This window comes from Cyanidioschyzon merolae, chromosome 9 (genome assembly GCF_000091205.1).
Source record: "Cyanidioschyzon merolae strain 10D DNA, chromosome 9, complete genome".
Taxonomy (NCBI): Eukaryota; Rhodophyta; class Bangiophyceae; order Cyanidiales; family Cyanidiaceae; genus Cyanidioschyzon; species Cyanidioschyzon merolae.
Genome location: NC_010135.1, coordinates 781,335 through 804,151, shown reverse-complemented (window position 1 = coordinate 804,151; position 22,817 = coordinate 781,335). Strand labels below are relative to the sequence as shown.

Genomic DNA, 22,817 nt, shown 5'->3' with positions numbered 1-22,817 from the left:
TTTGCATTGCCCATGCATCCCAGAATTCGGAACGCACGATGGCTTCCGGGGATATCTCGATCATAGTGCACCTGTCCTCAAGTCCCATTATCCATACTACCTCTCTGATATACTGGTCGTTTCGTATGTTCTATCGAGCGCCGAGCCTGTTGTGAGCACCCGCTGTAGCGCTTATACCGCTCAAGCAGGTGCTGTACAGAGACAGAACGGCTTTGCCATACCACTAAGGGCGTCCGCTCGAGGAATGATTCACCTGAACCGGAATCAGGGCTATTTGTCATTCTGGGAACATGCAAAATGCGCAGACAGACCTACTACCTGCGACAGCGCGAAGTGCTGTACTAGGATTCCACTGCGACCAGGGCGAGGCCCAACGCAGCGTCCTGTGCATAGTCTCAGGATAAAATGCGTTGCGAACGAGCTACGCAGGTCTTGCAGCAGCAGCGGCAGCAGCGGCAGCGGCCACTTTAGAGGCATACCGAGCTCTAGCCCGGTAGACTCGACCGGCTCGCGGGACCTTCCGCCTCGAACATAAGCTTCCGATAGTACGGCGATCTATTTCCCCTTAAACGCTTATCGTAGAGCGGGAAAAAATTTTATATCGTTTCTTGTAAATCGTAGGTCACTGTCCTTTTTCCTGTATGGCGCGCTCGATACGTGCATCTCCAAGTATGGCACTTACGAGACACGACGCATCTGTCGCCTTCGAAGAGAAACGCGACCGTGACGACACGTTTTCTTGATGTTCTAACGGGCAAGCTGTATTTGCGTGGAAGTCGTAACAAATCATAGTTTCCAGTTCGATTGTGTCTCTACCCTCAAGTAAACATATTCAATTGATTTCTCGCAGTATATAATAGAAGGGTTCAAAGAGCGTTCTTTTTCACACAAAAAAAATGAAAAGAAAAGCTATGAAAAAGCAAGTCGACGATTCTGTAGGTCCAGGGTCGCCTGCTGCCAGAAATAAAAACAAAAAACAGAGCCGAGTCCAGAAGAACAGGAAAAGAAGAAGAAGCAAAAGGGGAGGCCCTAAGTCGAAGGCGGCAAGAAAGACGACTGTTCGACGAGATGCTGGTGAAAGCCCGTCTTCTTAAACATATCAACCATCCTTACAGGGAAAATTTGTGAGACGCTATCGAAAAACGTTTCGATTCGTACTCCATGAGTATTTTCAAGGCGTCGTCAAGACTGATGCATTTGGCGAGAGAGATGTACGAAAACGTGGCGCACTTGGAAACGGTCGAGATTCCGGACGATTTTTTCGGTAAGACATTTATTCGACACCTGATGCTTGGCACAGCGGAAACGCGGAGGGAAAATGTGCTAGTGCATGGCCTTTACGAAAAACATCCCCTCTACAGCTTCAACAGTACTCCATACAGGGGTGATTCGAATGTTTACATATAAGGGGCGACGAAGTACATCACGAAACTGGAGAATCACGTGATCGTGAAACTCGAACGTTTCATGGTACGCGCCGTTTTTGCACTCTACCCAGGCAGCTCTCTCAAATGAATATAGGCGATTACCAATGGCTTTACGAAAGATCGTAAGAATGGAGATGAGGTCGAATTTGTCGACAAGAAGACGTCACGCAGGAGCACAAATGAGAATTCCCTCATCCGTTCGGTTATACAAGAGCGCCGTGCAATCTTGGGGCTGGTGAATCCAACAGAAAAGATATCAGAGTTGAAAAAGGATCAGGGGAGATACTATCGCATCGTCGTACGGTATTTTGTGTTCTTGGACCCGGAGCTCGAACGCGAAGCGGAGATGAAGCTGAGCGAAAAGACAAATGAAGAGTAGGAGAGACGGAAGGCTTTCCTAATGGGGAAGCGCTTTAACGTGATTCCGATGTCCAATATCAAGTCACATTTTGTGACCATCGACTCCAGAGTCCTTTACGGCATCATGAAGGAGATCAGTCCCGAATTCAGTGTCAGCAGGGAAGAATTCTCCGGTGAAAACCGGGAGACGTACTTAAAGAACATCTTCAATTTCAAACGCCTGAGAGTGAGCAAACAAAAGATATTCACTGGGATGATCGAAACCGATGGAGTAGCCATGTGTGTACACTATCGGCGCTTGAAGACAGATCGTCCTGGTCCGCCCTCGGCTACGCCCGTGACCAAGAACGAAGAAAACAAAGAGGAGGATCCAGAGACGCACGAGTTGGAGGATAATGACTTTCTCGTTGACGCGGCGAAGGAAGGAAATGAGAAGGAGGCGGGTCTTATGACGCAGGAAGTGGGGGATAACGACCTTGTCGTTGACGCGGGGAAGCATGAAGAGAAGAAGAAGGCGAATCCTGCGATGCAGGAGGTGGAGGATAACGACCTGGTCGTTGACGCGACGAAGCATGAAGATAACAACAAGGCGGCTCCTGCGACGCAGAAAGTGCAAGATATCGACTTTGTCGTTGGCGCGGACCCCGGAAACACAAATATCATCACCATCGCAGCACCGAAGTGTGCGGAAGATGGTACTGACGGTAGTTTACGTCAGAAAGACATGCGTCTATTGAGGTTCTCGAGAGCTAGATACTATCGAGAATCGGGAATCATGAATGCGGGGAAGAAAATCGAGAGCTGGAATTCAGGAATGAAGGATCACCTAGAAGCTTTGAGCGAGGTGACGAGTCAAGGAGCGGACTTTGAAGCTTTTCGGGAGTCCATGGAAGGTCCGCGTTGCTCATTGGGATACGCTGTGGGAAGAGTACACCAAGCGCCGGTGGGCTCGTCTGCGTAAGAATCTGTATTGTGGTAAGCTGCGTGCATTTGCCAACTTTTTCAATGCGTTGAGCGCCCTCAAGGAGAATGAAAGTCAGAGGCTCGTCGTAGCGTACGGAGCAGAGCGCTGGGCGTCCAAAAAAGGGACTACACCAGCTCCGTCGACAAGAACGTACAAGGAGTGCGCACGGCGTTTCGCTACGATACCTGTAGACGAGTTCCGAACATCGTATACACACCACGAACTGGGGTGTACGCATCACAGAGTGGGGATGGAAAAGTGCCAGAGGAGTCCTGAGGATATAAAAAAATACGGAGCGCTGATGGAGGGGCAAATGGAAAGGAGGGCGAAATTTAGAGGATTGCTTGCATTAGTAAGTACACTCAATGATGGCAAGAAACGGATGGAATTCGTGAACAGAGACTTTCACGCAGTGATCAATGTAAGATGTGCGGTAATGGAGAAAAGGCCTCCAGACTGGACACGAGAGAACTTTGTTGGACAACCTACCAAAGTGGAACTATATAAGAAAAAGCTGGAAGCAGTAGTGGGTGGCCGGTCCAAAAAACTGGGAGGCGTCTGCACATCAGGTGGAGACGATTTGTCTAAGGCGCGTTCGCCGCCACTGCTGAACACCGTCGGCGGCCGTGCGAGCCACCGCCGCCGGCCGTGCGAGCTACAGCCCTCCATTCATTCGTTTCTTACGAGCTTCATTTCGGCCGGTGACTACGACACTGCGCGGTGCGTGAACGAAGTTTACCAACTCTTTCTTTCAGTTCAGTATATAGTGCTTACGCTGCGGACAAAATGTTTGTCCCTATTATATACACAGCGTGTCGGGTGGCTGGGGTTTGTGCGCGTTCTCGCATTAGCAGCGTGCGCACTCGTTGTGATGTGTTCTGGGGAGCGCCCCTGAATCGCTTCGGACTGAGGAGGGCTTCCCTTCCCGGACGCGCTGTGCTCCGTATGGACACTTGGACGATGGCCTCGGCGGAGCTCCCAGAAGAGAAGATGGAACCAACTGTGAACAGTGATTCAACACCTGCGGGTGGGTCGGAAGGTGTTTCGAAGCTCGACGCCGGTGTGGCTGCTGAATCAACGCCCTTCACGACCGCAGAGCCTATGAGCGCTGACGCGCAGGAGGGAATGTTCTCGCAGGAAATGCGTTTTGGTCCAGATAGCTATCGCCGCCGCACGCGGCGCGAGGGTAGCGGCCCCCGTCGCACCCCGTCTGCAAGTCGCCGCACTGCCTCAACGATGCGTCGGCGCCCGCTAACCTACAAGCTTACAGATTTGCAGCCGGGTCAAGAACTTCGCGGTACGGTGTGTGGCGTTGTAAGCTACGGAGCTTTCGTGGACTGCGGTGTTTTCTACGAGGTAGACAACGCTGAGGATTCCAGCTCCTCATTTTACGCCTCCAGCGATGGCCTTGCGGAAACGAGTGCACAGGGTGCATCTGAACTGAATGCGATGGAGCAGGAGGCGGCATCCGCTGACACGGCCGGTGCATTACCAAACACCTGGGGCGAGCGCAAAAAGTTCATACCCTTCGATGGCCTTGTTCATATTCGTGATTTCTCGCGGGAGTACGTTGAGAATCCCGAGAGCTTTGTGACTCGCGGCGATGAGGTTACCGTCTACGTGAAGTTCATAGATCTGGAAAAGCGGAGACTTTCCCTTTCGTTCCTTCCACCGGGGCAGCAGCGCTCGCAGGGCAGGAACACCTCCAGCGCACGAAATCTGTATACCCCCACTGAGACAGCTGATGGACGTCGCATTCTCGTTTACGCCGACTCTGAGAACCGGCGCCGTGTGGGTTCTTATCAGCTCGACGAAACCGTCGAGGGCACTGTGCGCAGAGTCACGAACTTTGGCGCTTTCGTAGACATCGGCTCAGAAGTGGATGCCTTTGTGCATGTTTCCGATCTTTGGGGGCAGAACAAGCAGCGCACCCTGCAATCGATCAAACCAGGAGACAAGTTCACCGCGCAAATCTGCGAGATTAACGATCGAGCTAAGCGCATTCGCGTGCGAGACGCCGAGCCGGTCAGCAACGAGCACGGCACGGAGGAAACAGAGTGATCGTGCATCGCTTGGGGGAGTTGTATACAACACAAGCACAATCGTACTGAGGGACCCGCTAGGTTTCGCTGATAACCGTCGAATGGTTCTTCGGACACCATCCGGATCCGCATCCGCATCCGCACTGAGGACGCTTCCACGAGAACGTATCGACGTGGGAGTACATTCTCGTGATGCATCGGAAGGACGCCTACGCAACATCGGTGACCCTGCCCTGCTGACTGCGTCAGCTCAAGTGCCGGGCCTCTGATCGGGTCTTGCGATCGATGGTGCACGCTGGGGGCATGGCGCTTGTGGTCTGCGCGAAGCATCGTTCTCGTTGAGGTAAACTTGCAAGTTCGTTTCTTTCTTTAAGTTTTTCAGCGATGGAAGCGATCGATGGTTGCTTGGCGGGCGAGCGCACCTGCTGGTCACAGAATCCCAGTGAAAATGGCTCAGCAAAGACCCAGCCGAGGAACGGCATGAGCCACGCGGGATAACCAGAGCGCGTCGCGATGTATCTCCCGCAAAATATCACCAGTGCCGAAAGGATGCTATCCGTGGAAGAGCTTCGGCGTCGGTAGTATTTTGGATCGTGGAAGCACAGACGCCTCATCTAACCGCCGCAGATGGATTATCGCTCAGAGATGGGTTCGATAACACTTCATCCGGCATCTCTGGTCCAGAAGCGTCGCGATTGGCATGGCGCATCAGAAAACCTGGAAAGTAGCAGAGAGCGCTACGTTGCGGCTATACGCTACAGCGAGGAGCACTGGGCGCGTCCTCCGGTTGCGCCTCGCCCACCGTGATTGAACCTGTGCGCAAATGCCTCGTGGCTGGTCGCTTATGGGGCAACGATGGAACCCATGCCATTCAGTGGGCATGCTGTCGCGGCAGGAGTCGCACTTTCAATGCAACATCAACCTTCGCGCGTTGTTGCGTGCGTCTCGCTTTCGAATATTCGCAAAAGCGGCAAGCACGCCCTGACTGGCACACAAGGTCACGAGCGTGAATCAGAAAGATATATAATAACGTTCATAATGTCGACGCATCGACACTCGATGCACCCCCGTGCGGCATTCGATGAACGAACGATCTCAGAAGCATGTACCAGCTCACAGTATCAAATACTTGATGATGGAGGATTCGTGAACAGACAGAGGCCAACGTCATTCAATTTCGTACCATCGATGAGTCTAAACAGAGCCTCTGAGATGCGCAATCCTTGCCAGTGAACAGGGAACGGATCGTCATTCTTTCCGATGCAGCTTCCGCGTTCTAAAAGCCTCAGAACAGTGGTCCCTCAGCATGGGGCACGACCCAGCTATCTACCCTGCGGATATCGAGTCTGCCGTAGAAGCTTCGGTTGGACTCGGTTGCGCCGCCACTGCCGCTGCAGTGGTCATTCGGAGAGAGCACGCCTGCACAATGCTGCCACAGGCCACCGCTTCACAACGGAAAGAGACTTCGCGCTCTCCGCAAACCCGAGCAGTCGGGTACGACCGTTATTGAAACAGAGACTGCGCATCTGCAGGTTACGCTGCCGGTGCTTTCAAGTCCGCCCAAAAGTCACAATAATCTAGCACGTACAAGGGTCTAGGGTTCTGCGTCCAAGCGCCAGCCCTTCTCCGGGACTCGAGCAGACACGAGTCTCAGCAGCAGCCTTGTGCACCCTGCCTCGGCTCCGCACTCGCTGGAGCGGGAACGTCTGGCCGCCGCATGCCCGCCCAAACTCTGCCCGAGGCTCCCGTCCCTCTAGCCTAAAACCTCCTTCCTCCGTCGATTGTAAACTTCCAGTAGCCCAGCAACTGGACCCCTCGCTGTACGCCGCGTAGACTCCCTGTCAGAAACCGGCTCCAGACGCACCTCTCCGTGATATTTGCCGAAGATCTTGCAACAAGGTTGCCAACGTCTGCTGAGCACTGCACCTGTTCGTTCGTCTTGTAGGCACCGGACCTGTCGAGGTCGGCAGCCTCGCGGTCTATGCGCGTCAGCGACCGAGGACGCCCGGTCGAACGCGGACACTCTATTATACATCGACACGTTTGCCTTTGCGCTTGTGAGGTTGCTTCGAGGAGAGCGCCTCATGAACGACTACCAAAAGATTGGGGTTACTTTGAGCGCAATTTCCGTTTTATTTTATGGGCTCGGTGTTGTACTCTTTTTTGATACGGGGCTGATCTCCATAGCAAGTGTTCTTTTCACCTCGTCGCTCTTTTTCATCCTGGGCTTCAAGAGAGCCGCCCGTTTCTTCTTCTCAAGAAGAAAACTTCGCGCGAGTGCGCTCTTCTTCGGCGGCTTTGGCCTGGTGCTGTTGCGCTGGCCAGTGCTGGGGACTCTGGTCCAAGCGGTCGGTGCGCTCTGGCTATTCCTGAGCTTCATTCCGATCGCGATGACGTTTCTTCGACAGGTTCCGGTTCTGGGTCAGCTTGTCGACACCAGCATTGTTCGGCGGATACTGCGCCGCCTATCGGCAGCCTCTGGATACCTGGAAACGAACGGTGGCATCGGTTTCGAACCGAAACTCCCGGTATGAGATCGAAACGCCACGGGGTAGCAGGCCTGTGCTTGCGACTGTGGTGGCGCCCACGCGCGACAACGGAACGTGCACCGTGCCGTCGTCCTGAAGACTCGCGTCCTGGTGCGTACAAAGATCGTGATCTAGCCCGTGAAGGGTCAGCGTCCAGGTTTCCGAGCGAGCACAGCGGCATGCGCCGCACTCAAACCCAGTCGCTCGTGTTGGTGGATGTTGTCGCCTTGCTCGGCAAGAAAACTGTTGTTTATCCGACAAAACGTACCATGACATCTTTTGATCATGCATTCATGGTGGTGCAAGGGCTGTTGTTGTTGCTGGCAGCAGCAGCAGCAGCAGCAGCAGCAGCAGCGGGATCACCCCTTCGTACAAAGGGAAGCGACCGCCGTAAGAAATCGCTCAGAGAATGCCTCATCTGAGAATTCGCGCTGAGCTCGTGCGTAGGCCCGCCTCTGCATTGATTGAAGCGTCGCCACCGGCAACCGAAATAGAGCGTCTGCCAGGCATTCAGTGAGCTCATGTCGAGTGCGATACACAAGCCCCAGAGGCGAGTCGGGCGAAACGGGACGCAGAATATCCAGTGCTGCACCGCCGGATCCGTGAGCAATCACGAGTAGCCCATGCGACATCGCCTCCACAATGCTGATTCCAAAATGCTCCTCCTCCATGGTATGTAAAAAGCATCCAAATTCTCCAGCTAGTACCTCTTCGATCTCGATGCGACTTGCATTCACGTGAACCTCGATACGGCCGCCGCTAGAGGCGGATCCTGTGAGCGCTACAGCTCGCTGGAGCAAACGCTCGGCCCGCATTCGATCGGCATGGTTGCGAGCACCACCAATCATGAGCAAACGCGCTTGTGAGGTCTCCCGGGGATACCGCTGCAATAACTCCACAAAGCAATCCAGCTGAGTCTCATGGCGCTTTTCGGGGCGAAACTGAGCAATGGAGACGACGCGCTGGCGCACTGCGTCCCTCTCTAGCGCAGGAAATGACGAGTGCGTCCGCCTTGCACCGCACGGCGGGTACACGAGGAAGATATTTCGACGATGATGCCCTGTACAGGACGCACGCGAACTACTAGCACCGCTCCCGCACCATAACTGCTCCATTCGCTGCAGTGTCCACGATGAGTTCGCCATCACGAGATCCGTGGCCGCCCCGCACGCCGCATAAAGCGGTAGCACAACAGCGCGATAGTACCCGCGACGACATACAGAGCGTAGCTTGCGCGAGCCGGAGCCGGTGCTCCTCGGCTCATGAGACATCATCTCGTTCGACACGAATGGATAATGAACATAGGCGCCGGTGCGGATACGCCCACAAGTCCACCACTTGAGACACAGCAGAGCAAGCGGGACGCCCACTGTATCTAGGAAGATCGACGGCAGCCTGTAATCCTCTAAGGGCGTTCGGTAGCGTTTCCGAAACCAGCTGACGCACTTGCTCAACAGGTGCGTGACCAGGAAAGACGCGTGCCGCAGCATGATCTCCACAGCAACCGGCATCCCGGCAAGCAACTGAAAGAGCATGGTAAAATAAGGATACCAACGAGGCTCCAGCAATACAGCAGTGTACAGAGGCACCAGTCTCACTTGCTGGACAGCATTCGTGAAAGCCTCTGCACCGAACTGCTCGGCGAGCCGCACGTCCAGAAAAGCACGAATCTCGGCGACACTGGAACGATAGCGAGCAGTATAAAGCCAAACGCGGGGAGCGACGATCGTGCTATGCGGTGTCGAGCCGTTCTGTGGTCTGTCGCTCGCTAGTCGACGGGTTTCGCTGCACAGTGCTCGAACTGCGCACCAGAGGACGCGTTCCCCGCCGCCGCCACCGGCACAGGACGGGTGTAGGAAGCCGAACGATGCCCGGGAACTGTCGGAGGCGGCCACCTGCCTCGGTTCCGACTCTACCAGCTGACGACAAAGCGCTAGCCACAGCAGCCCAACCAGCGCTAGGGCAACAACGCTGCCAACGACCATGGGAACAACGGCGGGAGCCGGTGTATACGCCAGTGTCCGACGAACGTAGAACACTGAGGTGCCCGCGCTGCAGGTGGCTTTCGATTTCTGTTGCGAATTTTTTGGTTGGATGTACAGTCTTTAAACTCAGTGTGGAGCAAAAGTGGTTACGGAATCATAGCTAGTTTAACGATTCTCGATTGTTTATTCGGAGTGACGCTTTCGATACTTTACAGCTGGAAATCGCAACGTCACTGAAATCACGATAATTCGCGATGCCCTCGAACAAGCCCTCGTAAAGTAACCGATATCATTATCCAAATCATATGTGAAAGCATCTATTCCTTTGTTTTACGTTCGTGTTGCATGCTCAAATCACGAATTCTTCAAGTTTTCGATCTTTCTGTTTCGAGGCCGCTCAATGGCGTGTCATTGTGCGCATTTGATGGACGAGGGACAAACCATGTCGTCGTTCCTCGACGACTTGCTCATTCGTTCATGCTAACCATACATTGGAATACTCACGTGAGCTAATGATCAATCTCGTTCGAATACCAAATCCTATTCTGTTTGAGGCAATCGACGAAGAAGTATTCCACAGCTGCTTGATACATCTCATGCGATAGGCTCTCAGAGGCGTTCGGCTCTCTCGTATGCCTGGATAAGTCTGTTGGATACAGACGCTAGTCATTGCAGTAATCACTTTAGGTGGGGCGTCCGCAGCCGCTTTTGCTCAGACGGAGCATAGACGCATAGAAAGTCTCCGGCTTTTTCTGCATCCCTAATGTTCCAGAGGTACCTGTCGCATCATGGCGAACGTCGATCTTCGCAACTTCTGAATCAAGTGGTACAGCGTGCACTTGCTCGTCTAGCACGTAGACTTCTCGCTGCGGAGATCGCTCACAACATGTCCTGGATCGTTCAGTACAGCACTTGGCCCAGAAACAGCGGCGGGTATCGAGCGAAGCCCTCTATACACGTCAGTTGCATGTACCGAGCGGTGCATCAACTCTTTGCGTGCCAAATGGGCAGCGCCCGAAGAGGGTGATATGACCGATACATGGGAACGCATGTCCACCATCAAGGGTCACCACTCGGAAGCGCGCACCGACGATGTATACTGCGAAGCTGAAAATGACAAGCCAAGCGTAGAACGGACCTTTTCGCTCTGTATGAGATGCGTCGACAGCAACAGCAAGCATTGAGCTCGTAACTCTAAAGCTGCGATCAATATCTTTCGACTGCTAGGCTCGGAGCTGGAAATCCAAGGACGACCGCTTTCTTAAACCCGGATATAAGAGAACAGAGAGGAAAGTACGCAAATAAGAATGCAGGAAACGCTGGTTTTCATGACTCTGCGGAGAAACCAAAACTTTAGCGTGTATCCTTGTGTTAGTGGACCCGCTCCACTTTATGTGGATGCAAGTGCTGCGGAGAGTACGAACCTCGAAAGCGCTTCCCCTGCGCGCGCGCGCGCGCGCATATTCCCAGCCGCACCGTGGCGGGTAAACGAGCATAAGCGCGCGCTTCTCGCCAGCTCGAGCTGATCGACACTAGTTGGCACGCTTCCACTGAAGAAACTGCCTGTGCATGCTCGTCGTGGAGAACGAACAGAGAAGCCTCACCCCTGCGAGTGGAAGAAAAAGGGCACTCAGTGAACTCTCGGAACAGACGAGCGCACACGGGGCTGGGGAGGCCCCCGACGACCTCCTGCTCTTCGCGCTACACAGTGCAGAAACGGACCTCTCGCCGCCTGCCGTCACCGTTTCCAAGAGTTCCAGTGATATGAAGGCCGGGTTTGTGGCGAGCGTTGCCCGCGGAACCCTCGACGGCTTCGTGAAAGCGAGAGCGACCTCAGGTGCTGCAGCGGCACAGGTGCTTCCCGTGCCGCGGCCTGCGGGCTACGCGCTTGCTGCGACCGCGACGGCTCTCGAACCGAGTTTGCCGTCGTGCTGGCGACAAGCTTTAGCTGCACACTTTCAAAGCAAGTCGTGGGCGTCGCTCAACGAATTCCTACAGAAGGAGATTGCCCAGGGCAAACGGATATTCCCTCCACAGAACTTGGTTTTCCATGCGTTTCAGCGGTGTCCCCTCGAGAAGGTGAAAGTGGTGATCATCGGCCAAGACCCGTACCATAACGTAGGCCAGGCGCACGGACTGTGCTTTAGTGTACCTCGGGGTGTTGTGCCGCCACCGTCTCTTCTCAACATTTACGGTGAACTCGCACGTGAGTTCCCTGAAAGTGATCCGGAACCCTTCCGACCGCCAAACCACGGCTGTCTCGAGGCCTGGGCAGACCAGGGTGTGCTCCTACTCAACGCTGTGCTCACTGTTGAAGCGCACAAGCCGGGCAGCCATGCTAAGCATGGGGGTTGGCAAAAGTTCACGGATGAAGTCATCCGCGTTCTCGATCAGCAGAAGCTCGCCGGCACGCGTGGACTCGTCTTTATGCTCTGGGGCAATTTCGCGAAGGAGAAGTGTTCGCGGGTGAATGCAAACCGTCATCTGGTTCTGCAGGCTGCACATCCGAGCCCTATGGCTGCCGCTCGAGGAGGCTGGTTTGGATGCAATCACTTCCGCAAGGCGAACGAGTACCTCCAGTCACTTGGCCTCGAACCGATTCGTTGGCACGCTATCGCTGACCGCTAGAGTACCGCTGCCGCTGTTGCGCGCTGAGCTTACAAGCGTTAGCCTGGGTATCCAGAATCCAAGCACTACCGCCCGAGACGTCATCGAATTTTTGCTGCGGTGTAGGATCGTTTACGCACGAACAGGGCATCTCCGATTGTGCAGTGGTTATCCGCGTTCGATTGAGCGTCCATCTTGCTGCCGCACCGGAACTCCGAGTTCCGCCACTAGCCAGAGGTGCGGTCGATGAAACCGGGTCTCCAAATTCGAACCGTTTACCGCAAGGTCGTCAGAGGGCAAGAAGCCTCCGCTGTGAGCCGGCACCTCTCGCATCCAGCAGATGAAACGTGTCATCAACAGGAAATACACTTCACATGACCACCACCTGGGTATCGCAGCGCTCCAGAGGCGTTTTGAGATGCTCTGAGCACCAAGGATAAAGGCTCGCGTGCGAATCGTTTCCCGAAGAGTCCCGCTCGCGCGCTCGTTGAAACGCCGACCGCATATCGTGTCCTCTAACTCCATGACAACGTATGTGCTCGCGTTATCTGACGAACCTGCATGCATCCTTTACCTGTACATGAAATGATCCACGTCATGCTTAGTGTACAAAAACGCGGGTCGAGGGCGTCCAGCTCCGAAAGCTACTTAGCTGTCCAGCGCATGGCCATTCGTCGACGTCGAAGTAACATCTACGGTGCCCGTCTCTGGCAGCGAATGGCTGCTGCCATCCGGGTGCTCTACTGCTGTTCGTCGCTTGCGACAGTGTGTCGGGTCTTGGTCCATGTCAAAAGCTGGCGCTTTCGTGCGCGGAGCACCAATAACTCGCGCAGGAACACCTACTGCCGTCGAGTGCGGCGGCAGGTCGCTCGTGAGCACGGTGCACGCACCGACCATAGCGCCATAGCCGACGGTGATGTTCCCCAGAATCGTTGCACCGGCCCCGATCAGAACACAATCCTCGATCCTTGGGTGTCGATCCCCGAGCTTGGTACCAGTGCCACCCAGAGTCACGTGATGAAGCAGACTGACGTTATTTCCGACTCGCGCGGTCTCGCCGATAACCACTCCGGTTCCGTGGTCTATAAATACACCATAGCCGATTCTTGCTGCGGGGTGGATGTCGATTTGTAGCACCTTGCAGACTTGGCTGTGGAGGTACATTGCAAGGGCCTGGCGGTTCTGGCTCCACAGCCAATGTGCAACTCGATGCGTTTGCAAGGCGTGGAAGCCCTTAAAGAAAAGCAACGCATCGATCACTCGCGTACACGCCGGATCTCGATCCGCCACCGCCAACAAGTCCAGTCGAATGGCGTAACGCGCCTCCGGTGCTTTCTCCAGCGCTTCTCGAATGATTTCGTTCAGCATGGTACTGGGCAGCGTCGTTGACGCGAGCTTATTGGCCAGGTGGAAGGCAAGACACGCCTCCAGTGTGTCGTGGTTCAGGACAGTTGCGTAAAGAAAGGATGCAAGGAGCTGCTCCTCGCGCGCCGCAGCTTCTGCCTCAAGGCGAACGCGCTCCCACACGAGGTCCTCGGTGCCGTGCCCTCCGGCCTGCACGTTCCTTCGGCAGTCCTCAACCGCTCTCCGGAGAAACTCTACGAAACAAGCGCCTTCCTCCTCCTTCAACCGGTTTGGAACGCCTGCTGTCCGTGAGTTTGAAGCCGTCTTGGGTTTCGCGTCCGCCTTTAGTGTGGGAAACGCTTGCTCCTGCTCCGTGAAACGAGAGAGGGAGCTCTCCAAGGCAGGACGGAGCGTGCGAACCGCCAGTCGGTGGCGCCTCTCCCGGCGCGCGACCAGCGGCACTTGTTTAGAGGTGCGCTGAAGCCGCCCGTTCCCCTGAGCTACAGACGTCAAGCAGCTAAACATGATCAAAAACAGGCACAAGACGTTGCAAGCGCTCTATGTGCTTGCTCTGAACCGCGTCCGAGAGGCGCAGTAACAGAACCCCCGTGCAGGCCTCGAACAGCAACTGAAGAAACCAGCAGCACCTGCGGTAACGTTCCCGCTCGATCGGGAACGGCGCCCCTCAAGAACACAAGTGTCGAATGCTGCCTCAGTGGAGCCCCTTTCTCAGCCAGCTATCGTCTTTAGCACGGGAAGAGCGTCGAGTAACGCTCCTAGCAGTGAATCACTTCACCGAGCAACCCTGTTCGCTACGCGTAGCGAATCACGAAACAGCCATCCTTGGCGGCGCGCCCAGCAGCGATGCCATCACGCGATATCGCCGCTTCTGGAGGCGGCAGGAGCGCATTGGCAAGCCGCCTTTGCTATCGATAATCCAACGTGATGCTGCTGCGATAGCTACGTTGGATACACTGATCATGTACCATGAAACGAACCTGGATGATGTAGGTGTTTAGGTAATAGGGGTATTTGCGTAACTGGGGCAGTCTGGTTCAATGCGCAGGGCCTGCAGCTGCAACGTGTGAAGAGCGCGTAGCAACTGTTTGCCCGTTGGGCCCGCGAGCCGTCATGGAGCGGAGGTGTGGACGACTTGAGTAGCTGCTGCCTCCGCTGGATGCGCAAACTGGAAGGTTTTTCACCTAATCTTGTCTCGCCTAGGGTGTACGGAACACTTCGGTTCAGGCAGAGAGGGAGTGCGGCACACACTGGGCCGTACGCTGTGCTGGGCAGCTTCGTGTTCGAGTCGAGACGTGCTCGCCAGCGCTGGTGGCAACCGTTGTGGTACACCTGTGGACAGAGCTCTTTGGCGGGAGGAGGCGAGCACTTTCAGGGTTGACTCCATAGTCTTCGGCGTTACAGAGCCCTGTGGTTCCTCGGCATGCTTTACAACCCGAGTTACACTAGTGCCGTTTCTGAAAGCTGTCGGAGCAACACACCCGCGCTGCCTGAGCGCAACCACCGTCACTAGGTAGATGGAATGTCCCGCATCATGAACGCACCACGTCCATCCAATGCCGATATATGCAGTGCAGGCAGCAGAACACGCTACAATTGGGCGTGCGAGGAGATTCCGACGTTATCGAATGCCGACATCTGCCAAAACGTCGATATCAACGCGCTGAGCACGCTCAGGACGTGGAAACTTAGACTCACACAAAGCATGCACAGGATCGCGCTACTGAGCTGTCACGATCGCTTCACGATAGAACCGAATGCACCACGCAATAAACGCTCATGAGCGGGAGCTGTGGAAGAGCTGAAGCGCAGCGCACCCCGCTCCCAGCTGCGGCGAGGTTATCTGCTGTCGTTTCCATCCCAGAGAACCCTACGTTCATCACCAAGCAACATCCCACTGGATCTAAGCTGTGAACGATCGGTACCTGTCCTTGGTAAAGACTGGGCTCAAGGGCCGACAAGCTCCGCGACCTCCCCGTAGTGGAGGCGCTGCTGCAAGCCACTCGTTCGTGAACGTGGCGGTGCCGATCGAGCGCGCCTCCGTCCGCCGTCGCGCGCTTACTGATCACCCCATGGGATTCCCGCGTTACCAGCTTCTTTACTGGTGTATCCAGAGCGGAGTGCGTGAAACCGTACACTATTCCGAAACGTTGCTGCTCAGGCGCTTTGGGAGCTTGACTTGGACAAGCATACATCCTGGAAATAACAGTTACTTGGGGATTCGTGTTTTCAGGCGACCAAACGCACACATGAGCGACGAGCAAGGCGCGCGGAACGGGTCTCTTGCAAACGGCTCCGCAGTACCGCTGGTAACGCCGTTGTGCGTCATCGGTTCGGGTCCCGCGGGGCACACTGCTGCAATTTATGCAGCTCGCGCGCAACTGAGACCAATCATGTTCGAAGGCATGCTTGCAAACGGGATCGCAGCCGGAGGGCAACTTACGACAACGACTGACGTCGAAAACTATCCGGGCTTCCCAGAGGGAATCAGCGGCTTCGAGCTGATGGATCGGTTTCGAAAACAGTCTCAGGTGCATGGGACGAAGATCCTGACGGAAACTGTTGAAAGCGTGGATCTCCAGAGCCGCCCCTTCCGAATATACAGCAGTCAGCACGTGGTCCTAGCTGCAAGCGTGATCATCGCCACTGGTGCGGTGGCGAAACGCATGGACTTTCCTGGTGCTGGCAGTGGTGAGGGTGGCTTCTGGCAGCGCGGTATCTCTGCTTGTGCGGTTTGTGACGGCGCCGCACCTATCTTTCGAGGTAAGCCGATCGCTGTAGTCGGTGGTGGTGATACTGCATTGGAAGAGGCGCTCTTTCTCACGCGCTATGCGAGTCGAGTGTACGTTATCCATCGCCGCGATACGCTCCGTGCGTCGAAGATCATGCAGAAGCGAGCATTTGAGAACCAGAAAATTGAGTTCCTGTGGAATTCGATCGTTGTGGCTGCGCATGGAGACACCCTGTTGCGTCGAATAACGCTTCAGTCCACGAAGGATGATCAAAAGCACGAACTCGAGGTTGGTGGTCTATTTTTTGCCATTGGCCATGTGCCGGCGACTGCATTCCTGAAAGGGCAGTTGCTTCTTGACGATCAAGGCTACATCATTACGAAACCAGGAACGACACAAACGAGCGTGGACGGCGTTTTTGCAGCGGGCGATGTGCAGGACAAACGGTACCGCCAAGCGGTTACTGCAGCGGGTAGCGGTTGTATGGCTGCAATGGATGCAGAGCATTGGCTCCAAGAGCACGAAGAGGAGGTTCTGGCGCTAGAGCGGATCCCAGAAAGCCGACAATGCCAGACCGAATCTGTATGAGGAAAATGCGGCGGACAACCCGAGCGCGGCTACCTTTAGGTAAGGAGTATCGCGCCAGCGATGCAGGGAACTGAGGTGCCTGGCGACTTGCCGCCTCGTGGCTGCACAACGTCCAGCCGTGTATGCGAGGATACGCGTTTTCCGGTTCCGCTCTCGCAATCGTTTCGCATTGCTGACATACCAACGCGACTGAGAGAGAGAAAAAACACGGCATATGCGAGCTCGAAAGCGCTGTTCTGGACGTCCAAATGGCGAATGATGCAGCAAACGATGTCACGAAGACCAGTTCTCGTTTACGTAACGCTCTCTGACCGGAAACCTAGCTGCACGCCACCCGCATACAGGCTTCCATGACGCTCCTCCGAACGCTTGCACGCCGTCTTGCCACCGCTAAACGCCGCTATTTCCACATTACTTGTCGCGCTTGGTAGGTTTGCCGCTGCCGTTACCACCACCGCCACCACCGCCGCCACCCTTTTGAAAGCCCCTGTCGTCGTCCTTGCGTTCGGGGCGCTTCGCCTGCTCGCGACTAGCCTCTTTGGGTTTCCCACCCTTGGCCGCTGTGGCAGCCGACCATATCATTCGGTTCCGAACAAGCCCAGACGAGAGGCCGCAGCGCACTCCGGGCAAGAACCCCGGCATATCCACACCGTGTCGCGCATGCCACCACAACGCAGAAACGAACGACAGCATTGGAAAATAACGCCTTTTACGTAAAACAACAAGAGTGTCACCCGCGAAACCCTGCAGTGCTCTCGTAAACGCCCCTTTCACTAGGCGATAGGCAAATGCGCAGTTCGTCAACAATGCACACGCAACAAACGGGTTGCGAAATGAACACACACACACACGCACACGCATTCATACGCACACGGCGGCAGTGTGGCCGATCACGCTGCTCGGCGAGGTTCCCCGGTGGCGCACGGAAGCAGGTATCGGCATCAGCAGCACTGATGCGCAAATGCCACGTGGCAGCTGCGATCTCGCCCGCACGCAGATGGCGTTGGGCGTGCAGCGCCCCGCACAGCGCCTCCGTGCGTACACGTGTCTCCAGCGCATGCGTGCAAGGTGTGCGCCTGCATCGATCACGCGAGTGGGGATGAGATCCCCGAGACGCTGACATATTTTTGGCTTACAGTGCCCGCGCTGGAAGCAGGAGCGCAGCGAGCTCCTTGAAGGACAGCAGCAGCTGGGCATCAGCGTGGTAGCCGAAGGCCGGACACTCACTCTGAGTGTAGCACTGGTAACTGATGGTCCGCTAACCGAGCCTCAGCGCTCATTAGTGGCGAACAAACTCACACGCTACCTTCTAGGCGGAAGGTCCAGCGAATCGGGTGCGCACACGGGCCCACTGCTTTCTGCGCCTACCCACTGGTGGGTGTCAAGCACAAATCCGCCTTGCCAACCGACAACAACGCATTCCATGCATGATCACGAAGGAGAGAGGCGGCTCCCAGGATTCATCCTAACAGCCAAGTTTCTCCAGCGTGTCGTGCAACGAAGACAAGCCTGCATCCGCAGACTCTCCGAGCACAAACTGACGACGAGACCCGATTCTACGTCGAGTGAACCACGCCTCGAGCCGACGCCCTTTGTGGTACGGCAACGCCGTTCTGTCTCCGTGCAGCGACCGCACCGGCGCTATAGGCGCTATTGCTGTCGCTTTCGCCAGGCACTAGGCACACGATAGGACGTATGAAACGACCAGAATATCCGAGACGAAGTATAGGTAATGTAACATGAAGGTAGGCGGTTGATGAATACCTCACCTCGCACTGAAAAAACACAAAAAAAAAAAGTAACAAAAGAAAAATGCGCATAATCGGAGTACGCTGCCCTAAGTTAACGTTTTGTCCATGAAAAAAAATCGATCACGCGTGCGCGAACGGACAGCGCCGACGCATGCAGCTTTCTATGAGGCGCTGAACGCAAGTACAGGAGCGTTTGCGCGTTACTTTTCGTGGACGCTAGGCGGGCGTGAGTTGGAGCAAGCGACTGGTTTTTTGTTGGCGTCGTTGAAGTACGAACCGTGCGCCTCTGGCGAAGAGGCGATTGCTGCTGCAGGTTCAAGCGCAGGAACAGCTCCGCGAGAAGGTTCTCGGGTCTGAAATACAGGAACGACGGGAGGTATTTTCATGACGCGTGAGCAGAGCGCTGCAGGGTTTCCGAATACGCTGGGCGTGTGATGCGAGCACCCAGCGAACGTCACGCGTGCGTGGACGTTCCAGTGCGCACCGCATGGTTTCCGTGCGCAAGACTTGTAACCAGCGCTGCTGGTGCCCCGCGCAGGCGATCCTGGGCTGCGCGACAGGTGCGGTGTTGACGCTGGCCGAGCGCCCGCGCGCGGCCTCCACATCGTCTGGGATATCGCGTTATGCAGCCCAGGCGGATGCATCGCTGGATGATCGAAGCATTGGATAGCTTCTCGACAGGGCGCATGGGATCAGGAAGCATGCATGCCGGAGATCATCGTCTGACGCAGTGAAGCACTCGTACATCGTTTCCATTTTCATATGCGTCTGGTAAAAGCGAAGTCGATCTGGAGCTCCCATATCAAGTGTTCGCACCGCGCTGTCTCTACAGCTTCAGAGCGAGCACTTGCGCTGCCAGCCGAGACAGAGGATCGGCAAAGACGATTTTCGGGCGTGCACTAGTGCGTCACCACCCGAGGCGACAGATGGGGTTGTCGCGAATGGTCTGCAGGGATACACGGTGACCAAATAGGTCGCGAATGTTGCTGAGTCCATAGAGGATCATGGTTGGACGTTCGAGCGACAGGCCCCAGGCAATGACCTGAATATTCGGGGGTAATCCCATCGGCTGAAGCATCTCCGGTCGGAAAATTCCGCTGTTTCCGATCTCAACCCAACGTCCCAGAGCTTCATGATACGCGTAGATCTCCATAGAAGGCTCGGTGTAGGGATTGTACGTCGGCTTGAAGCGCAGTCGGTGCATGCCGATTCGTCGGAAAAATTGAGAGATTATTCCTTTCAAATCCGCAAGAGAGAGGTCTGGCCCCGCGACCCAACCCTCGACCTGATGGAACTCACACAGGTGGGTGGCATCCAGGGTTTCATTTCTGAAAACCCGATCGATGGAGAACATTCGCCGTGCAAAGTTCGACGCATCTGTCCTCCCATCCTGCAACTCCCGGGCCATTCGGTACAGCATCCGGGCTGATATTGCAGTCGTGTGCGTCCGCAGAACATTACGCATCGCTTCGGTATGATCCCAGGCATAGCCGTAGCCGCGGGACCCGTAGCCACCCTGGTCGTGCACGCCTCGAACGCGTTCCACGTAGGCTTCTGTCGCAGGGGACGCATCGCCGATGCGCTTGCAGAGCGCCGGCTCATTCAGGAAGAACGTGTCGTGGGCGTCGCGTGCGGGATGCTGTTGCGGCTGAAACAAGGCATCAAAATTCCAGAACGAAGATTCCACATACTGATTGCTCGGCATTTCCGTAAAGCCCATTTCCAAGAAGATAAGGCGGAACTCCTCGCGCACTTTGAGCAGAGGGTGAAGTCGGCCGCCGTCCACGGGCGCCACGCCCGCCGCCTCGAAGTTGAACTCCTTGAACGTCGCATTTCTCCACGACTCTGATAGGAGCATCTCGCGAGTCAGATCCGCCAACTGCTCTACAAGGGCATGTTCGAAGCGGGGTCCCGCGGATGCCGCGAACACCTTCAGCTTGTTTCGGGTCGCCAGGTTCCTTCGCAAGATCTCATCCACCAGAGCAGCATCCAGCGCATGATCCCCGGAAAGCGCGGTCAGTGCGCCGCTATGGAGCGCCCGTAGGCTTTTCTGGAGCATTTGCAGCTTGTGTACAGCCTCGGAATCGGAGGAGCCCACACAGGCCACGCACGGAGGTCGGACGCGCTTGTCAAGCTCAAAGAGACCCAGCTTGAGACCCTGTTGCATTCCGATCTTGGCCAGCTTGGAGCTATCCAAGGCATTATTCGGACTAGTTTGTCTCCAGAACTCTTCCAGCAAGGTGTCGAGTTCGGACACTGGCGTTGGACCTCGGCGCTCGAGCGCTTCGCGAAGACACCACTCTGGTGTGCCGTGCTGGGCGTAGAGCGCACCTTCCGCAGTGAGTCTGAGCACTACCTCAGGCTCCAGCTGCGTCAGTGTAACCAGATCGCGACGATACATGGAGTTTAGCGCGGCGACCAGCTCCTCATGGTTCACCTTGAGTCTTTCGGCGAACGCTCTCGAGTTTGCAACCTTCCCAGCTGATCTGATCTCCTCGACAATGGCGTGCTCAAGCTCGACCTGCTCCATTTTGAGCGCTGCTGAACCCGACGTTGCTTGTTCACACTGCGGAATCCTGGAAGTCTGGGTTGTGCACAAAGGCCTGTTCCGTTGCGGAGTGAGTCTCAGGGAGTTGAACCAGCGCTTGCCGACAAGTGATCAAGCTGACAAACGGTAGAAAGCACGGCTTCCCAAAGGACTCCGTACCGGATGTCCAGCAAGTCTAAGGCAGGTGAAGCAGCGCTTCCCAACGATTGATCAAGCTGACAAACGTTAGAAAGCACGGCTTTTCCAATAGGCTCTGTACCGGGTGTCCAGCAAGTCTAAAGCAGTCACCCCAGCACCTTTACCAGTAAAACACTCCAAACCGAATGCGTACGGCCATTGTCCGCCGTGCCCCGGGGCCGCCAATGCCGGAACTGAGCCTTACCCTGGGGGCTCTTGCACACAGATGTCAACGTCGTTGCCTCCTGATTATGTTTTCAAATACACGCCATGGTTGAGCCTCAATTGCATTTATCCTGTACAAGCGTCCTGCACGGCATCGCAACTGACGCCTGATGGCTGCAGTGCGCTCCATATGCAGCGGAAACGTACTGGACATGCGCTGGGCTCAAGTCTGCAGAACACAGGAGAGTGTCGCGAGCGCCATGCGAATTCCTGTTTTGTGCGCCTTATCAATGGCATCTTCCTAGACAGCGCCTCATGAACAGTAGTCGATGCGTGCTAGCAGTCTCCGGTATGGTTGCATCCACACGGAACGATGCTGCGCACGGCAGCGTGCTCGGGGTTCGGCACCCGGCAGAAGGCGTGCTCCTTCTCGTGAACCACTGTGTTGGCAATCCGCACGACAGCGGCGAAGAAAACCACTGGAAGAGAACGTTTTCGATACCACACTAGTCGGTGTCTGGGAATGGAGGCAGCTCTGGGGCGCTCGTTCGTGATACAACATCCCCGAGTCTTCCAGGAGGAAAGCGTACGCTTGCGGCCCGCTGCCAGGCCGCTGGGCAGCCATCTGCCCCGACGCTTTGCAATAGGGACGCACTAGCACGGGCAGTGTGCACCATCCGTACTGCGTCTTGGATACGTTACAGTGTCGAGCTTGGACGCGCAGAGGGTACGGGCCGTGCAGTCCAGTGATAAGTGCGTGCAAAGCGTCGTAGAAACGAAAGCGCTCGTTTTATCATAGAAGAAACCAAGGCGTGAGAGAACCCAGGCGTTTCCCCGTACCAATGAAAGAAGCAGCGCGTGGACGTATCCCGTGACGCGCTTACGAGGACGCATCTGATCCGCCAGTGCTATCGAGCGAGATACCAGCGGAACTGCTTTTCATCCAGGAACAGCTGCATTGCCGTATCGAATGCCATCAGATCGCCTCGCAGTTACTCTCATAGAGAACAACAATGAAAGTCACGTACAAGTTTCAACACCAGCGTACAAACTCCAAGATATCCAGTACACGATCCTTATTACTAGCCTGCATCGCTTCGCTCCATGAACGTACGCCTACCCTGCAGCGACATATTAGAATTAGAACGAACATCGAACGTAGCATCATCATCATCAGCAGCAGCAGCAGCAGCAGCGCCACCTTGCACGGGAGATCGGCTAAATCGCAAAGCGGAGGCGGCAATGAGCGCCACCTCCGAAAGCATCATCATCATCAGCAGCAGCAGCAGCAGCAGCGCCACCTTGCACGGGAGATCGGCTAAATCGCAAAGCGGAGGCGGCAATGAGCGCCACCTCCGAAAGCATCATCATCAGCAGCAGCTGCTGCAGCAGCGCCACCTTGCACGGGAGATCGGCTAAATCGCAAAGCGGAGGCTGCAATGAGCGCCACCTCCGAAAGCATCTTCAGCATCATCATCAGCAGCAGCAGCATCATCAGCAGCAGCAGCGCCACCTTGCACGGGAGATCGGCTAAATCGCAAAGCGGAGGCGGCAATGAGCGCCACCTCCGAAAGCATCATC

At 55.6% G+C, this 22,817-nt stretch overlaps 7 protein-coding genes and 2 non-coding genes across 9 annotated transcripts, besides 2 other annotated features; 4 read left to right on the top strand and 5 right to left on the bottom strand.

The window, feature by feature from the left end:
* The first annotated feature begins 12 nt into the window (after positions 1-12).
* Positions 13-3,376: a sequence feature (repetitive element).
* A 161-nt stretch (positions 3,377-3,537) lies between these two features.
* CYME_CMI304C (mitochondrial ribosomal protein S1 precursor) lies at positions 3,538-4,812 on the top strand (the record flags this gene model as incomplete). Its single annotated transcript, XM_005536384.1, has 1 exon — positions 3,538-4,812. The coding sequence occupies one exon, from the start codon at positions 3,538-3,540 to the stop codon at positions 4,810-4,812; it is 1,275 nt and encodes a 424-aa protein (XP_005536441.1).
* A 335-nt stretch (positions 4,813-5,147) lies between these two features.
* CYME_CMI303T lies at positions 5,148-6,776 on the bottom strand. Its single transcript, XR_002461342.1, has one exon. It is a non-coding gene; the product is annotated as a hypothetical transcript (transcript).
* A 101-nt stretch (positions 6,777-6,877) lies between these two features.
* CYME_CMI302C (similar to Golgi transport protein GOT1) lies at positions 6,878-7,327 on the top strand (the record flags this gene model as incomplete). Its single annotated transcript, XM_005536383.1, has 1 exon — positions 6,878-7,327. One exon carries the CDS (start codon positions 6,878-6,880, stop codon positions 7,325-7,327), a length of 450 nt encoding a protein of 149 aa, XP_005536440.1.
* A 353-nt stretch (positions 7,328-7,680) lies between these two features.
* On the bottom strand, positions 7,681-9,306 carry CYME_CMI301C (similar to glycosyl transferase; the record flags this gene model as incomplete). The annotated part of the gene is made up of 1 exon (XM_005536382.1): positions 7,681-9,306. The coding sequence occupies one exon, from the start codon at positions 9,304-9,306 to the stop codon at positions 7,681-7,683; it is 1,626 nt and encodes a 541-aa protein (XP_005536439.1).
* Positions 9,307-10,875: 1,569 nt separating this feature from the next.
* CYME_CMI300C (uracil-DNA-glycosylase) lies at positions 10,876-11,934 on the top strand (the record flags this gene model as incomplete). Its single annotated transcript, XM_005536381.1, has 1 exon — positions 10,876-11,934. One exon carries the CDS (start codon positions 10,876-10,878, stop codon positions 11,932-11,934), a length of 1,059 nt encoding a protein of 352 aa, XP_005536438.1.
* Positions 11,935-12,561: 627 nt separating this feature from the next.
* On the bottom strand, positions 12,562-13,782 carry CYME_CMI299C (serine O-acetyltransferase; the record flags this gene model as incomplete). Its single annotated transcript, XM_005536380.1, has 1 exon — positions 12,562-13,782. The coding sequence occupies one exon, from the start codon at positions 13,780-13,782 to the stop codon at positions 12,562-12,564; it is 1,221 nt and encodes a 406-aa protein (XP_005536437.1).
* An 884-nt stretch (positions 13,783-14,666) lies between these two features.
* On the bottom strand, positions 14,667-17,440 carry CYME_CMI297T. Its single transcript, XR_002461341.1, has one exon. It is a non-coding gene; the product is annotated as a hypothetical transcript (transcript).
* On the top strand, positions 15,348-16,595 carry CYME_CMI298C (thioredoxin reductase; the record flags this gene model as incomplete). The annotated part of the gene is made up of 1 exon (XM_005536379.1): positions 15,348-16,595. One exon carries the CDS (start codon positions 15,348-15,350, stop codon positions 16,593-16,595), a length of 1,248 nt encoding a protein of 415 aa, XP_005536436.1.
* A 339-nt stretch (positions 17,441-17,779) lies between the features above and the next one.
* Positions 17,780-19,129: a sequence feature (possible transcribed region).
* A 124-nt stretch (positions 19,130-19,253) lies between these two features.
* CYME_CMI295C (phenylalanine--tRNA ligase alpha subunit) lies at positions 19,254-20,876 on the bottom strand (the record flags this gene model as incomplete). Its single annotated transcript, XM_005536378.1, has 1 exon — positions 19,254-20,876. The coding sequence occupies one exon, from the start codon at positions 20,874-20,876 to the stop codon at positions 19,254-19,256; it is 1,623 nt and encodes a 540-aa protein (XP_005536435.1).
* Between the last annotated feature and the right edge of the window lie 1,941 nt (positions 20,877-22,817).